The 17760-nt window shown below is 45.5% G+C and overlaps 1 protein-coding gene across 1 annotated transcript in view; it reads left to right on the forward strand.

The window, feature by feature from the left end:
- The window catches only part of CNEP1R1 (CTD nuclear envelope phosphatase 1 regulatory subunit 1), a 112425-nt gene extending 95211 nt beyond the window's left edge, over positions 1-17214 (forward strand). The window contains exon 6 of the mRNA XM_078670871.1: positions 16381-17214. Coding sequence (XP_078526997.1) covers positions 16381-16422 — 42 coding nt within the window. The 3' untranslated portion in view covers positions 16423-17214. The remainder of the gene's footprint in view (positions 1-16380) is intronic.
- The last annotated feature ends 546 nt before the right edge of the window (positions 17215-17760 follow it).

The raw sequence follows: 17760 nt of genomic DNA on the forward strand, positions 1-17760 counted from the left end.
GATCTTATAATCGGCATTCAGCAGGTAGATTGGTCTATAGGAATCTGCTTTTAGGGGGTCCTTCCTAGGCTTCAGGATGAGTACGATGGTTGCTTCTTTCCAGGACCTCAGAGCCTGTCCTTCCGAACTATAGACTGAGTTGAATAGGATACCCAATATTGGGACCAATTCATCCGGGAGGAGTTTATAAACCTCACTGGAAAGCGCATCAGTACCTGCTGCCTTATTGTTTTTGCACTTGCTTATTTGGACTTTGATTCCATTCTCAGTGATTGGAGCGTCTAGGCTTTCACAACCCTCATTCGTTAAAGTAAGCAGAGATTTCTCTCTCCGCCAAGTTTGAACGGTTTCAGTATTAGGCACCGTCTCTTCCTTGTATAGTTCTGAGAATAGAGACTGCAGGCTTGCATGTCCTCTAGACTACTTGACTTCTCCTCGCTTTCGTTTATTATCAGTTCATTGATGTTATTCTTTGCTCGATCTACTCTTGCTTTTCATGCCAAGAGGGCGACTGCCCTCTCGCCATGCTCAGTTCTGCATATTTTTAGTCATGTATTGTGCCCTGCACTTGTGATCTAACCTACCCCTATGCTCCTGACTGGCATCTTCCAAGTACCAAGTGAACTTGTGAGAGCCTTTCGGTGCTCCCATGGATAAGCCGAGACCTCTCCTCCTCCAGTAGAAGGATTTTCCTTCCAGGGTCCGTAGCTCCCGAGCCTCTGCCCTATTCTTGCAAATAAGACAATGTAATAGGCCACTTATGTTAGCCTTAAAGGCATCCCAGACGTCGTCCATGGAAGTCGAACCAATATTCATAGTAAAATAGTCTTAAGTGGCCGATTTAGGAGCCCTCGCTAACTCAACATGTGACAGCATAAACCTTTTAAGTGTCCATCTGGGATGTAAATTATGCCTTTTTCCCAAAAGGAAAACACCTGGGCATGGTCTGATACATGACTAGGGAAAACAGTTATACAAGTCATATTATCCAACAGTATATTAAAAATAACAAAGTAAAAAAAAAAAAAGTTGCTATGACATGGCGGCCAAATTGTTTTGTAGGTATGCGCACCTATAAAAGTACTCAGTATTCCTTTTCTTTTTTTAAAACTTGTTAGTACGGAGTTGTGGAGCAGCATGGAGTACCATGGTGGAGGAAAGCAACACAGAGGGCATAGATGAAGGAAGCAATGCAAGGAGGGGATAGGAGAAGCTACTGGCAAGAAGAGGAGGGTATGAGTGAGGGGAAGCAATATCGAGGCTGGGGAGCAGAAGCAGTGTGGAACAGGCAGGGGAGAAGCGCACGGGCAAGAAACCAATGAAGTGAAGTCCACCAGGATGAGCGCAACATGGAGGGTGCAGGAACACGAAATTTAAAACCAAGTAGGTGGGATAAGAATTTGCACTTCTGTGTTTTAACATCTCTAAATAAAGAATTTGCATTTTCGCACTATGCATGAAGAATGCTCCTTTTTTGTTAGCTGGAAGTGATTCATATCCAGTTTAGGCGCTACTTACCTTGAGTAGTGTTTTACTTTTCTTTTTTATCAGTGGGATTGAAGTCATGTCCTATTTGGAGGTTACTCATTCCACTATTTGTATATTGTTAATCTAATCGTTCTTTAGTAATGTTATGAAAACCGAGTTATTGTGACAAATTGGTAGGATGTATTTTCCTTACCCTATTAGAAAAAAGGTTTTCTTCCTGTTGAATCTTTGGGGTTTCAGTAGCAGGTTTTCAGCGTTTCTTGAGGCTCTTGATCCACCCGAGATCGTCAACTTCTGTGCGAGGTAGCTGGGTGCTTTGTGGTGAAGGGCCTTATGAGTCATGCATGCAATCTTAAGGTGAATTCTGTCTTCAAACGGAAGCCAGTTCAAGGCTTTTAAGTCTGGGGAAATATGAGAGCTTTTCTTTGAGCCAGTGATGAGTCTTGCTGCTGAGTTTATAGTGGCTCTTAGGGGTGATGTTGATGCTTTAGGGAGGCCACATAGGGAAACACTTCCGTACTCCACCCTCGGGATAACAAGCGCTTGAACTGCCAGCTTAAAATCATTAGCTGGCAAAAATGGTTTCAGCTTCCTCAACGTGTTGATCTGGAAGTTTGCTCCTTTTATTGCGTTACTGATGTGTTTTTGCATGGTAAGGTTGCTGTCAAGGGTTATTCCTAGGGATTTAGTTGAGTCTACAATGTTAGGTTTGACTTTGAATGCAGTAATACATTTGAACATGTCTTGCATCATGGGGACTTTGGCGGGTGGTGCAATAAGGAGGAATTCAGTTTTTTGAGCGTTCAATTTGAGATGGTTTTCTGCCAGCCAAATCTGAGTGTTCCTGAGCGTTGTGTTGAGCATAGTAATGTCTTCTAAAGAGTGGATCTTGAGATAGAGTTGTGTGTCGTCCGCATACATGTGAAATTGGACGTTAGATGCATGAAGCAGTTCTGTGAGGGGTTCCAGGAAGAGGTTGAAGAATGTCGGAGATAGGGAGGAACCTTGAGGAACTCCTAAATCGACTGGAACTGGATTAGAGAGAGTGTTGTTGACCTTGAATTTTTGCGTTCTGTTATGGAGGAAGGAGGTGAACCAGTTTAGTACAGATCCAGATAGTCCCATTCTTTGTTTAAGGATATCAGGTTTTCATGTTTAACCGTATCAAAGGCTGAGGATAGGTCAAGCAGGATGAGAAGGCAAGTTCCGTTCTGATCTAGGATATGAAGCACATCATCAATGATGTGTGTCATGGCAGTTTCGGTGCTATGACCTGCCCTGAAGCCTGATTGGTGTTTGTTAAGCAGGTCGTAGTGGTCGATATGCTTAATGAGTTGGAGATGAACGCATTTTCCAGTAGTTTGGCCAGGGTAGGGGTATTGGTGATGGGTCGATAGTTGTTAAGGTGAGACGGGTCAGCTGAGGGTTTCTTTACTATAGGAGAGACCTGTCCAATTTTGAGGGAGTCTGGGATACAACCTTGTTGTAGAGAACTGTTAATAATTTTGGTCTAAAGGCTCAAAAACCAAGGGGTCAAGTCTTTTGTTCAAAACTGTTTTATTGTGAACACAGCGATAAGCCTACAACCCCATGTCGGGGCCGGCCGCGCAAAAAAGAGTGTGTAGACTCATGTAGCCAGGGGAGGATGAAGCATTAGGGGTCAAGTCTTTGACAGAGTTTGCAGGGAGAGGGTCTGAGGAGTGATTGAACGGCTTAAGAGTGGAAAGGATCTTGTCTAAGGCTTCTTCCGAATAGGTATCGAAGGATGTCCATGCTGCGTTGTTTTTCAAGTGATGTTTTGAGGTAATTTGGAGTGATGCTGAAGGGGGTGTAAGTGCGATGTTCAACTGCGGTCTGGTGTAAAGTACTAGGTACTCATTTAAAAGCTCCTTCTTAATGTTATCAGTTTTCTGTCTGAAGAAGTCAGAGAATTCTTCACAGTTGGGTTGCAAGCTAACTGAGTTTTGAGATTGTTGGGGAGCAGCCTTGGTTTGGGTTTTGATGAGAGTTTTTTGGGCCGATTTCGTGCCTGGTCAAGTTGGTGGCTAAAGAATTCTGCTTTAGTGCGCTTGATCTTTCTATAGTACGTTTTTCTTTTTCTCCTAAGAGACTTGAGGTGCAACGAAGATGCAACTTTTCTCCAAATGCGTTCAGGAGATCTGAGAGATCGTCTGTCCTCGTTAAGAAGACCGTTGTACCAGGGCTTAGAATCTTTAGTGGAGACTCTCTTTAATTGTAAGGGGGCTACCTCATCAATTAAAGAGGTCATAGAGTTGAAGTAGTGATTGGTGAGATCATGTACGTCAAGGGAGTCTACGGGGGGCAGAAGACGGTTAGAGTAGGCAGCGGGTAGAGTGATTGGGTTAAGTTGTTTAAGGTCTCTTTTCCAAATCTTTGTTTTTTTGGATTGAACTGAGTTCAATTGCAGAGTTACATTGATAGAGAAGTTAATAATAAAATGGTCTGACCAGTCACAGGGTTGGATAGAAACCAACTGAATGGCGTCAGTTTTGGAGATTATTAAATCCAGGATTTACCCTTTTTTGTGTGTGGGACTGTTACAGATTTGGGACAGGGTAACGTTGTCGAGGAACTGTTTAAGATTATTAACCACAACGTCATTGTGGTCATCCCAATGGCGATTGAAGTCGCCCAGGAATATTTGGGTATTCTCCCTCCCAGTGTTCGAGGAGATGATGTCCACGAGGTGTTCGGTGAAGGTGAGGTTGTCTCTAGGTGGATGGTAGATGATGTGTAACGAGCAGAAAGATTTGCCATTACTGCTAAGGTTGAGGCATAAATATTCGCAGGAACTGAAGACGGGGGATATGGCCCTGTTTACTGTAATATTGCTCCCATGAATGCAGGCGATACCACCACCTATCTTTTCGACTCAGTCTAGTCTCATGATGTCATAGTTGGGGGGCACTAGGATGTCGAGGAGTGGGGTGGAGGATTCTGTTAGCCACGTTTCAGTTAATATAATCAAGTCAAGCTCTTGTGAAATGATGAGGTCAGCTATGTCTGCAGCGTGTCTAGAGGCAGATCTACAATTAAGGAGTATGCATTTGAGAAGGTGAGTGGTGAGGGGGGAGGTGGGATCATGAGTGATAGGGACTCTTCTAAGGTTATTATCGATGATGCCTCTCTTGTTTTGAGTGGAGGGCCTGTTAGGGTTGGGAGGGATAGTAGGAATGTGCATCTGCGTAGGAATTAAGGTGTTCGAGAGATTGGGTTCGTACGAGTGAAGAAGAAAGAGGAGATCGCTCTCGGAGAGCGGATTGATACAGCGCGCTGGGCGTGTTACTGTGTTACGTACGGGTACTGTTTTGCAGCTTAATAGGGTGGGTTTCGATTATAGAGAAGCGAATTTCCGGCGTTCACTAGCAGTCAAACTACTAGGAGGAGTTATGTGCCGTGATTGTTTTAGAAACAAATCCTTAAAAGATTGGAGTTCAAATTTGATTTGATGTAGTGCAATCATAATCTCATCCAGTCTAGGGTCTGGTGCGGTGATAAATGAGGTTGGTGGATGTGGAGTGCATGTGGAAGGCTGCGTAGTGATTGGGTTGAGTGAGTGGTCGAGTGTGGGTAGGCTTAGTGTTGAATGAAGAGTTGTAATAATGGGTGGATGAGTTATGAGTGTGGATGGATGAGCAAGACATTTTGATGGGGGGGCTTTAGAGGGAGTGGAAGGTGGTGTTATTGCGGTAGATTTTGATGGGGGGCTTTAGAGGGAGTGGAAGGTGGTGTTATTGAGGTAGATAGCCTTATATTAGGGGTGGATGGCTGAGGTGTAAATGTGGGAGGGGGTATAGGGAGAGGGGAGAAAAGAGGGAATTGCGAGTTTTCAGAGTTACAGAGGGGTGTATTATTATGTGCCAGCAGCTGACTGGGGAGGGAATGGGCGAGATGGGGTGAGGGGGAGTGAGGTGAAGCATTATGTGGCAAGGTTGAGGTAGTGGGAGAGATGATTCTGGGGGGGAGTCGGTTAGATGGGGAAGCAAGGATCTTGGTCTGAGGGGATTTCATATCTAGCGGGTGGGTGCACGTTGCATTAGAGGAGCTAATCGGTGGGGGGAATGTGTTAGGGGGAGTGAGGAGCGGAGCTGAGATCGAGGACATGGGGGGTTCCCTGTCTTCAGATGTGTGATCTGAGTCCAAAGAATTGGTCAGCAGGGTGAGTGTGTTCGGAGGTATGAGGTGCAGAGTGTTGGAGGAAGGGGAGGACTGGGTGGGGGTGAGAATTGAATCAGATATAGCTAGAAGATAGGGTACTGGTGGGATACGGATATCAGCTAGGGATGGAGATGTGGCACCTGATGTGCTGGAAATGAGGATCGATTGGGTGGGTGAGGGAGAGTATGAGATTGGTATAAGAAAAGGATGGGGTGGTGGAGGGGCAAGGTTATCAGAAGGGGTGGGAGATGTAGCATCAGGAGTGCTGGGGATAAGAGTAGATTGGGCATGGGATTGGTGAGTGGACAGTCTTCTTTTAATGCTGGGGAAGATGCTGTCTAGGAGATTGAGACTGCGATCCGTGGCTTGAATGAGGATTACACCGTTATTATAAATGGTGATAGTGCCAGTGGCTTGGAAGAGCTGGGAGGGGGAGATAGAAATGATAAGCCCATGTGCGGTTTTCCTCGTGGAGGAGATGGACAGTGTGTCTAAGAATGCTTTCCTCCATTGTGCTCTACGTTTTGTGTGAAAAATAAAATCCATGGTGGTAATCCCGTTGTGCGGTGAGAAGTAAGGGTCAATGAAGAGGGTATCTGGGTGAAGTTTTATGAACTTGTGTTTAAATCGTTTGGCCGATTTTTTTAGAGAGGGTAGGGGGGTAGATGATGTTGTAGGTGTGAGTGCCAGAGCGCTCCATCTTAAACCCAGCTCACAGTGGAGTGGGGGAAGGAGGGACGAAGTGAGGAAAGAGGGGGTGTAGTGAAGATTGAGTGGGGCAAGAGGAGAAGGGGTGGTCGGCGAGACTAGAGGAGATGGGGAGTATACTGGTGGATGCCGGTAGGGTGTGTGAGGCGAGAGGTGAAGGGTGTGTTGAGGCGTGCTAGGTATGTAAAGAAGCTGAAAGGGGTAAGAGAGGAGTGGCAAGGGGAGAGGAGGAGTGAGGAAAGGTAAGAGGTGAGGACAGGACAGGCGGTGGAAAGAGACCTGTAAAGGAGGGGAGAGGTGTCCGGTGAATGGGAGACTGGAGGGAGGGGGTGGGAAGTAGGGTGGGTATGAGCCTAGTGTACAGGTGGGAGGGAGGTAAAAGTAGGAAGGCAGGTCTGGAGGGGGACGAGGCTTATTGAAAGAGTATGTTAAAAGGAATACTTGGAGGCATCTAAAGGGATGAGTGAAGGGAGGGGAGGGGTGAGGCAAGAAAGAGACTGAAGAGGAGAATGAAAAACTAGTATGAGGAGGGGTAGGTGAGAGGACGTTATGATCAAAAGCGAAGAAAAAAACCCAAAAAAATACAAACAAAAAAACAAAAACTAAGATGGCCGACAAAAAGGGAAGTCAAGAAGTATAGTCCTTTGTTTGTGTTCTTGGGGATGTCTAGCTAAATAGTCCTTTGTTAGTGTTCTTATCCGGGTAGAGTTCTCCTTCATTCATTACACTTTGTGTCTCAAGCCATTGGAAAGTCTATACATTGTTTGCTGAGCACAGAGGTTGCGCTTGACTTTTAATCTGTATATTCAATAATCCTTTACTAATTATCTATTGCTCTTTTATTTCGGTTTGTTGATAAATTCACAACAGATAGAATTTAAATGAATAGGAAATCCTCTGGGTCATTACTGGAGGTTAGCTTCGCTGCAGTGGTACTTGGTGTACATATGTTTGTTTTGTGTGTGCTATTGCTAGTCCTTTATTGATGCAGGGATTAAAAATCCAGAGCAGGTCCTTTTATATAAGGGTAATGTCATCATAGAATCCCTTGTGGTTGCTAGCTTGTAACTTTATTACTCCATTAAATCTTTATTGATATTCATTCATAAGTGCTGATTTTTTTTTCCTCACATATTTTGTATACTCACTCGCTCTCTCACTCGCTTTTATTTTTTTCTCATTCTATCTCTCTTTATCTGTCAACGTCTCTCTATCTCTCTCAATCTCTCATTCCTGCTGGTCCGACCCGTATCGGAGAGGCATATTTTGCTTTTGGACACCCAAGTGCGGGCACAGAAAAGTCCTTCTTGAATTATTTTGTTCACTGTCCTAGTGTTAAAGTTTTTTTTTAGAGGGCCTTGGGAAAGCCTCTTACACAAAGTCTTATCCACACTTAAGACATAACTGTGTCTTGCAGAAGCACGTCTTTAAGGCCTATCCTCTAAATCGATTTTCAGCACATTTCTGTGCAAGCAGCTTCAATACTTAATATTACTTACACTCCTATGATTAGTGTTATTGATGTTTAATCTTTATGTCTCATACACCTAACAGAATGTCATTTGAATAGTTGTTGTAAGAACATATCTATTCCCCCCCTCAAATGTGTTAACATGTTTTCATATAAATAGGAACATTTTGCTTCCAATATCTTTATATAATATTCCTTGCAACTGGATAAGTCGCTCCACACCCTTGACTTTGACAAACGCACTCTGGTATCAGAAACTTTAGGAAAGTATATTAATACAGCTCCTACTATACAACCTCTCCGTCTCAGAGCAGCGTATTACATCACCGGTCCAGTGTGCCAACGGGCTCATCCACAGAAAACCTCCAATGTCCCTATAAAATTTCCTGAGCAACTATTTGGAGAGCAGTCCATTCGGGAAATATCACTGTTTGGGCTTTGACAACAGGGTAGATGCTCAGGTGAGCCAAGTTTCTCTGAAAAAACGGATCTATATTACTGCGTAGTAATTTTTTTTTCTATCCGATTTTTTTTTTCTTCATTTTTGAAGTAGGTGAAATAATAGAAAAACGAAAACATAGAAACCACATTGGAAGAATCTAAATAATAAAAACAATTTTAAGGAAATGCAAAAAAATCGAAAATGAAAGCAAACATTTTGCATTTTAAAGGAAAGATAATGTTCGAGGCATGTGGGCTGCTGAATTTATATCTATGCATAGATCGCCGCCTAGTGTTGGGTCTGGATGATTGCACATTGTTGTCCTGGAAGAGTCTTCGAAGTATCACGAGATAGGTGGCTCCTCCCTGGACTACAGTGCGCATGGGCATCCCCTCCATGCTCAGATTGGTTTTTTCCGCCATTGGGTTCGGATGTACTTCTTAGCTCAAGTTCGGAATTTGTAATAGTTACTCTTTTTCGGGGCCTAAAGGCCTTAGAGGCGTCGGTATTGTCTTTCGTTCGATGCCTTTTAGCTTTCCTGTTCTTTGAACTCGACTTCGGAAGACTTTGTCTTCGACGCCAAGGCCCGTCGACGATCGGCGATGGAACGGAGCCCGTTCAAGCGATGCCCCGTCTGTAACTCTAAATATGCCCACATCGACGTGCACCCGGTGTGCAACAAATGTCTTTCACCGGATCACGACGAGGCCAGCTGCATGGCCTGTTCGAAGTTCAGGTCAAAGAAAACTCTCCGTCTTCGACGCGCTGCACGACAGTCGGCGCGTGAATTGGCGCCAGACCCGGAAAACATCTTCGGTGGTGATGACACCGACATAGTACACGACGACGAACCTGAACAATCGGACCCCGCGTCGGAACAAGACTCTACCTATAACGAGGACGAGGAACAACTCTACGTCCATGATGAAGGCATCATCGAGGGTAGGAGACGACGCACAACCTCTTGGAGCCGTCGATGACGACTCAAGCGAGGAGCTAGGCCCAACCGCAGTAGCGGGGCCTCATATGGACTCTTCCACGGCTCAGGTCGAGGCATCGCCAGACGGCCTTAGCCAAGATCTTCGACACCGTTCTCTAGTCTCGCTTCAAGGCCCGACTAAGAACATTTCTAATGAGCCATCGGTCGATCGACCACTCCTAGTGGAGAAATCGAAACCTAAATCAAAAGATCCAAAAATGAAACCGAAACTGTTGGAAACAGCCTTCGGCTCGAAGACTTCGGAGTCGTCCAAGTCAAAACAGGTGCTCCACCCCTCGGAGTCGACAGGGGGCGTCGACCCGAAGATCGGAGCAACAAAGACACTGTCTACCGTTAAACACGTCACGCTCACGTCGGCGTCGAAGCCCAGCTCCAAAGATGGCGACCCTTCTAGGGGGCTCAAGGCCCAAAACACCGTCGATCCGAAGGTCCAAAAGCCGCACCTACTCAAGGCCTTCGAGCCGATAGCCACCATCGGCTCGAAAGAACACACCTCCGCCACCAGCACAAGCGTCCCCACTCCGCAGCACCGTGTCGAGTCGACGAAAAAGCACAAGCAAGCGGACCAGTCGGAGTCCGGCGGATCAAAGTCTAAGTCTTCGAAGCAAGTCGATCCGTCACCGATGCCTTTGGCGCCTATCAAATACGGACTCCCACCAACAGCAAAACCTAAGGCTGTGCAAGTCCAAAAAGCTACGGACTCATCCAAGTCCACGTCAGTAGCTGCACCCGACAAGCCTCGGACCGAAACCGTTCACTTCCAGCCACCGAGCTACGACGAACAGTCCAAGTTATACATTGACTCAGAATCAGGCAGGCTCACCGTTTACAAACGGAAAATAAGGCCTGAAACACCTATGGAGCCTTACAAAATACCACTCAAGAAAAAGAGACTCCACTACCTCTCCAATTCTTTTTGAGCCTATACACACATATGAGCAAGGCTATTCCTATTCACCTACAGCAGTCACTGAGGATGTGGAGGAAGGGGACAATGAGGAGCAGTTTAACTACCCTATGGGCACGGATCAAGATGAGTCACAACCATGGGCTGACACTGTTGACCCCGATGAACCTCACACCACCCCTGACACTCAGTCCTATGCAGTCAAAACTTCCCCTGCTGAGGACACTGCTGCGTTCAACGCGCTCATTGAAAGGGCGACACATAACCATGACGTAGATATGCACGCTGACCCTGTGGAAGAGGACTTCCTTTCTCAACATCAGAGAGATCAGTGAAAACTCTACCTATGCTCAAGGGTGTGCTCAAACATGCCAGTGACATTTTTAAAGAGCCCACTAAAGCAGGGGTGGTGAACCCAAGAATCGAACTGAAGTACCGGCCAGCGCCCATGGACCCTACCTACATCAAGGGCCAACTCCCCCTGGACTCCTTAGTGGTGGCTAATGCTCGCAAAAGGGCAAACTCGCCAACAACGGGTGATGCTCCTCCCCCAGACAAAAAATCCAAGATCTTCGAAGCCTCTGGGAAACGTGTGGCTGCTCAAGCTGCTAATATTTGGAGGATCTCCAATACACAAGCCCTGTTAGCAAGATATGACAGGGCACACTACGACACTTTAGAGCAGCTCCTTCAACACCTGCCGGATACTTATAAGGAGGGAGCAGAAATGCTTATACAGGAGGGCAAGCTAATTTCCAACGCGTCAATTAAGTGCGCGTTAGATGCAGGAGACACAGCAGCTAGGGCCATTAACACTAGTGTTATGCTAAGGAGGCATGCCTGGCTCCGCATCTCTGGTTTTCAATCAGAAATCCAGACTAACCTGCTCAATCAGCCAGTAAACCCTGACTTCCTCTTCGGTCCAGAAGTAGACACCACTCTTGAGAACATTAAAAAGGACACTGAAACTGCGAAATCCATGGGGGCTCTGCAGTCTCAGCAGTTATGGGGCGGTTCCTTTCGTCGCTCCGGTAACAGGGGAGCCTCAAGAGGACAAGCGTCACAACAAGCACAGTACAACAAAGGAGGCTCGCAGACCTCCTATAACAAAAACAATAGGGGTGGATACCGTGGTAACAGCACCAAAGGCAGAGGACGTGGAAATAATAGCACCAGGTCCTCCGCCACTAACAAACAGTGACGTCTTGTCACTGCCCCCCGCCCATATAACACCGGTCGGAGGGAGACTCCAGCAGTTCCTGCCAGTCTGGGAGAGCATAACCACGGACAGGTGGGTGAGACAACTTATTCAACACGGCTATTGTCTAGAGCTCACTTCCTCTCCACCCAACATACCACCACGGCACCGTCCTATGTCCGCAGAGCGCATGCCCTTATTGCTGCAAGAAGTCATCTCCATGCTGCAAAAAGGGGCCATGGAGCTCGTGCCTGTGGAACAACAAGGAACAGGAGTGTACTCTCTGTACTTTTTTATCCCAAAAAAGGACGGCTCCCTCAGGCCCATGCTAGACCTCAGGACCCTAAACCACTATATCCTATCAGAACACTTTCACATGCTCACGTTACAGCAAGTTCTGCCGTTGCTCAGGCAAGGAGATTTCCTAGCAACCTTAGATCTAAAGGATGCCTATTTCCACATTCCCATTCACACCAGTCACGGGAAATATCTCAGGTTCACCATCAACGATCAGCATTACCAGTTCAAGGTCCTGCCTTTCGGGGTCACTACAGCCCCCAGAGTGTTTACAAAGTGTCTAACGACAGTGGCCGCGCATCTTTGGAGACAGCACATCCATGTCTATCCGTATCTAGACGACTGGCTAGTGCAAGCACAGTCAGCCCAGCAGTGTGCCGACCACATGTCACGCACAATCCACCTCCTACACAGTCTGGGATTTTCGCTCAACTACCAAAAGTCCCATTTACAGCCCGCACAAGTGCAGCAGTACCTGGGAGCAGAAATAAACACGCTCGCTGCCACAGCGTGCCCCAACTTGGCGGGAGTCAACAGCATGCAGGTGCTGATTCAGAGATTCAGGCCACAACACTACCTCACAGCGCAAGTGTTCATGCAGCTGATAGGCATGATGGCCTCTTGCATCTTTATAGTCCCGCACTCCAGGCTACACATGCGTCCGCTCCAGGAATTCTTAGCGCGTCAGTGGAACCAGGCTCAAGGACAACTAAAAGACCTAGTGTTGGTGACCGGTCGTGCATACAACTCTGCATTGGTGGAACACACAAAATCTTTGCTGGGGACGACTGTTCCAAAAACCTGTAACACAAATAGTACTGACGACGGACGCATCCCTCCAGGGCTGGGGAGCGCATGTCTTCCATTACACAGTGCAGGGACTCTGGACACCGAAACAGCAAAAGATGCACATCAACCTGCTAGAACTGATGGCGATCTTAAAGCGATGAAGGCGTTCAAATTGCATCTCTGCAACAAAGTTGTGTTGATCCGGACGGACAACATGACTGCGATGTACTACATCCAGAAGCAAGGGGGGGGACACTCTCCACAATTGTCACACCTAGCGCAATGCATGTGGAAGTGGGCCATTCAAAGGAACATGTTCCTCATGGCGGAACACCTCCCAGGGCAGGACAACCAAATAGCGGACTTGCTCAGCAGGCACAGCCATCAGATGCACGAGTGGGAGATGCACCCCTCAGTGCTCCAGCCTTACTTCCAACGGTGGGGTCATCCAGAGATAGACCTCTTCGCCACACACAAAAACGCAAAATGCCGCACCTTCGCCGCCAGGTTCCCATACCCGCAGTCTCAGGGCAATGCGATATGGATGAACTGGTCGAACAGATTTGTGTACGGCTTTCCTCCAGCTCCACTCATACCGCTAGTGGCACGCAAACTGAGGCAACACTCCATGACACTCATCCTAGTTGCTCCAACGTGGGCAAGGCAAACGTGGTACTCCACGTTCCTCGAACTCTCCGTGGTTCCCCACGAGCGCCTCAGACTCACTCCCAGTCTCTTCACTCAGAGCCATGGAGACATTCAGCACCCAGATCCGCAGCAGTTGAGCCTTGCAATATGGCTCCTGAAGTCATAGAGTTTGGCTACTTAAATCTGCCTCCTGACTGCATGGACATCATAAAGGAGGCTAGGCGACCTACCACCAGGGCATGCTACGCAGCAAAATGGAAGCGCTTTGTTATCTATTGCTCCAATAATAACATAAATCCACTTGATGCTTCCACACAAAACATCATAGGTTACTTGCTGCACCTATACAAGTGTAATCTAGCGTATAGTTCCATCAGGATACATTTGGCAGCAATGGCAGCTTATCTTCAGAATAGACAGCATCTATCCCTTTTCAGAGTGCCGGCCATTAAAGCTTTTATGGAGGGACTTAAAAGGGTTATTCCTCCAAGACACCCGCCTTCGCCTGTCTGGAACCTAAACATAGTCCTCACCTGGCTCATGGGCCCACCATTTGAGCCTCTTCACTCTTGTGAGATACAATTTCTTACATGGAAGGTGGCTTTCCTGGTGGCAATTACGTCGCTAAGACGAGTTAGCGAGCTGCAAGCCCTCACTATTCAGGAACCTTTCATTCAGATACATGCTAATAGGGTTGTGCTGCGCACCAACCCTAAATTCATGCCCAAGCTAGTGTCACAGTTCCACATCAACCAAACTATTGAACTACCTGTATTCTTCCCAAATCCTGATTCAGTGGCCGACAGAGCACTGCACACACTAGACGTCAAAAGGGCTCTCCTGTATTACATAGACGGGACTAAAGATTTCACAAAAACTAAACAACTGTTCGTTGCCTTCTCGCCACAGCACAAGGGCAACCCAATTTCTAAAACCGGCATAGCCAGGTGGATTGTTGAATGCATCCCAATCTGTTATCAAAAGGCTAAACGCACATTAACAGTTCCCCCAAGAGCGCATTCCACACGCAAGTTGGGGGCATCCATGGCTTTCCTAGGTAACATCCCTCTAGAGGACATATGTAGAGCAGCCACATGGACCACCATACACACATTCACCAAACACTACTGCGTGGATGTACACTCCAAACAGCAAGCTGCTGTAGGTTAGGCTGTTCTCAAAACTCTTTTTCAGACTGCTGCAGCTGGCACGGGCAACCGCCGCTAAGGAGGGTACTACTATTTATTCTATGCATAGATATAAATTCAGCAGCCCACATGCCTCGAACGGAATATGCTACTTACCAGTAGGCATCTGTTCTTGGCATGTAGGGCTGCTGACATTTATATCGCCCGCCCTCCTCCCCGGTGCCTGTCGCAGCTGTAGCATTCAAAATTTACATACTTATTCTCACGCATGGCCATCACTCACTATATCACACTCCATCTCTGCCACAATGGCGAAAAACAATCTGAGCATGGAGGGGATGCCCATGCGCACTGTAGTCCAGGGAGGAGCCACCTATCTCGTGATACTTCGAAGACTCTTCCAGGACAACAATGTGCAATCATCCGGACCCAACACTAGGCGGCGATCTATGCATAGATATAAATGTCAGCAGCCCTACATGCCAAGAACAGATGCATACTGGTAAGTAGCATATTCCTTTAATGAAAATCCAAAATTATATTAAACGTGGGTGGAGTCTACAACTACTGTGGGGTTTTTGGGCACAGTGATGGATGGATCCTGTTGAGGGTAATAATGGTGTTTTTAGAGGTCAGAAATAATTGAAGTTGGGACATAGAATTGGGTTTTTAGGGTTCAGAGTTCGGTGGAGTGCAGTGGTGGGGAGGGCTTTTGAAGGTTCACAGATGAGTGGTGTTTAGGTGTGTGAGGTTTTTAGGTTTCAGGGACGGGTGTAGTGTATGGGTGTCAAGAGCTTTTAGGGTTCATGGATAGGCAGAATTTAGGGTTGGTGAGTTTTTAAGGTTCAATTATGTGTAGCGGCTGGGGTGGTGAAGAATTATTATGGTTCAGAATGGGGTGATGTTTAGGGTGGTGAGGGGGTTTAAGGATTCAGGGATGGGGTGCAATTTAGATGTAGTAAGGGGTTTTTAGGGTTCAAGGAAGAGTAGTTTAGAGTGATGAGTTCTTATGGGCCATGGATGGCTGGTGTTTAAAGATGGTGAGGGGTTTTTAGAGGTAAAAAAGGGTGGAGTTTGGGTATTCTGAGCTGTTTTAAGGGGTATGGGATTGGTGGGGTTTAGACGTAGAAAGGGGTTTTAGGGTTCTGGAATGGGTGGGGTTAAGGGTAGTGAGTCATTTTGGATTCAATGATGGTGACTTTTTTTGTGGGGAATGGCCTTTTAGACTTTATGGATGATTGTTGTTTAGGTGTGGTGAGGCGCTTTAGGGGGGGGGTGGTATTGAGGGGTCAGCAATGGATGTTGTTTACTGGTGGTGATAGGTCAGAAAATTAAAAGCATCTGAAGTCATTGTCTGACAATGTAGACAATATAAATATGAAATATCCGCTGAAGTAAAGCACTGAAATAAATATCTCTGACAAAAATGTGTCTAAAGTGAAGACCTTTAACCATTGCATTTACGTGAACTAAATAAAGATTCAAAAGCCAATTTCGACCAAAAATACTTTCTATGAATAGGTTTCTTCAAAAAGGTAAATGCAATTCATACTGAAAATTTCCATTAAAAAGTTTCGATGAAATGGTTTCTCAGTAATGGTATTCCATGAAATAATTTTTCCATTAAATCATTTTACTATGAAATCACATACAACCCTTCATTTTAGCTACAGGACATATCTTCGGTATCTTGCACGTTGGCAGAGACAATTACTGTTTATTGCATTTAAAATTTCCATGATGGCAAACTAGAACAAAAGTCAATAAAGACTCCACACTGGACATTGTGGCCTGTGTTTAACTAATTTGGGTTTCACTATGTGCCTAACCTTCACATGACTGCCAGACAAAATCTTTCACCATATTTAGCTTTTTAAAGTGCAAAAAGCACTTGTTTTAGGATTAAGGTTGATCTTTACACTGTGACCTCGAATGGTTCCTTGCGGTAATCTAAAGAAGCTTTTCAGTCCGTAAGGCTCAACATCCAACACATCCACTGACTTTTTAAGGGTAAATCATTCTATGCTGGTATTGGTGTGTGCATGCTTGTCTGTGAAATACATAATAATCCCATTTTTTGTTTTCTTGACTTTTATATTTTGCAGACGGGGAAGCTTATTTTAAAACCAAGGCCTCATGTCCAGTGACCACTGTTTTAAGACTATCCACCTACACTACCATGAGGATAGTATTTCTGCAGCCTACGATTTAGCATCAACTCGAAACTGGAATGTGTTTTTCAGTTGCCTGTGAAAAGTCTTATTGCAGTTCAGCAAATGGCTGCACCATCACCGTGTTGGGGCACATTGAAGCAGGATGTTGTTTTGCTGGTTTACATTCACCGGTCCTTAAATCTGGTACATCCTATTCTTTCTGCATTTCAGTATTACTGTGACTTTGATACTTAAGAGCAAACTGTTTTTCTCTAATGAAGTATATGTAGTCTGGTTACAAAGATAAATCTGGAAAGGGGAGCGTGTTCTGTTTTTATAATGTATTTTTGCATACTCCTGTAAATAGAAAATCTATGCCAATTGTTGATGCACTCTTTTATGTAGCTGTATGTTTGAATGTACCTGCGTTCAGGATATTACTTTGTTTTTCTTTTTGTGGGGTGTAGTTGATCATGCTCCATTGTGGTTCTTATTCTATTTGTCCGCAAAATATGTGAATTAAGAAAAGTAGGACAGCCAGTGAAAATACTGTCCAAGTCTGTATATTGATCATTACTGTCAGTGGATGATGTCACCCAAATCACTCAACCTCCCAAATAACATGTTGAAATTACAGGCTGAAGATGACCGTTCTAGGCAATCCCATGTTTATGGTAACACCAGAAATCATTCTTGTTATATAATAATGCACTATTGCTTTCCATACTGTCTTTTCCTGAAATCATTTCAGTTTTATACCCTGGAATAAATGTATGTTGTATTTGATCTGTTCTGCTTTGTAATTCTGTTTTTACACTGGGCATAATATATCTACAAAGATCTATCGATCAAATCTCCCATGTCTCAACTGAATGAACAGAGTAAGTATTGTATTGATTTGATGCTGTGCACATAGGCATCAATGTAGGTTCAAAAAGCATGGTATCATGGTTAGTTCTCTAGAATGTATGTAATGCTAGAGTAATTCATTAAAATCAAGGACTGTGGTTGACCATCTTTTGGACCCAAGTTTGAACAATGGCTTTCATCTATGGTGAAATTACAAGAATTACTTTAGAAACAATGTTTCATGAGGCCACCATGAAAGCTTATTGATCCTATGAATTTATTATGTCAATAACCGTAACCTCATTTTATATAGCCCTATTTGCTGATGGGGCCGTACTGGCTGTACAGGGCATCGGGCATTTCACTTGGTGGCTGAAGGGTGGGGGCCGGTTTGCAACACTGGTTTTGTTATTGGGTGACGGTTTTGCTGCAGTGCTGCAATATTGGCCTCCAGTAACAAAAGCAGCAAGCAAGCGTTTCCAA

Source organism: Lissotriton helveticus, chromosome 12, assembly GCF_964261635.1.
Source record: "Lissotriton helveticus chromosome 12, aLisHel1.1, whole genome shotgun sequence".
In the NCBI taxonomy this organism is placed as follows: Eukaryota; Metazoa; Chordata; class Amphibia; order Caudata; family Salamandridae; genus Lissotriton; species Lissotriton helveticus.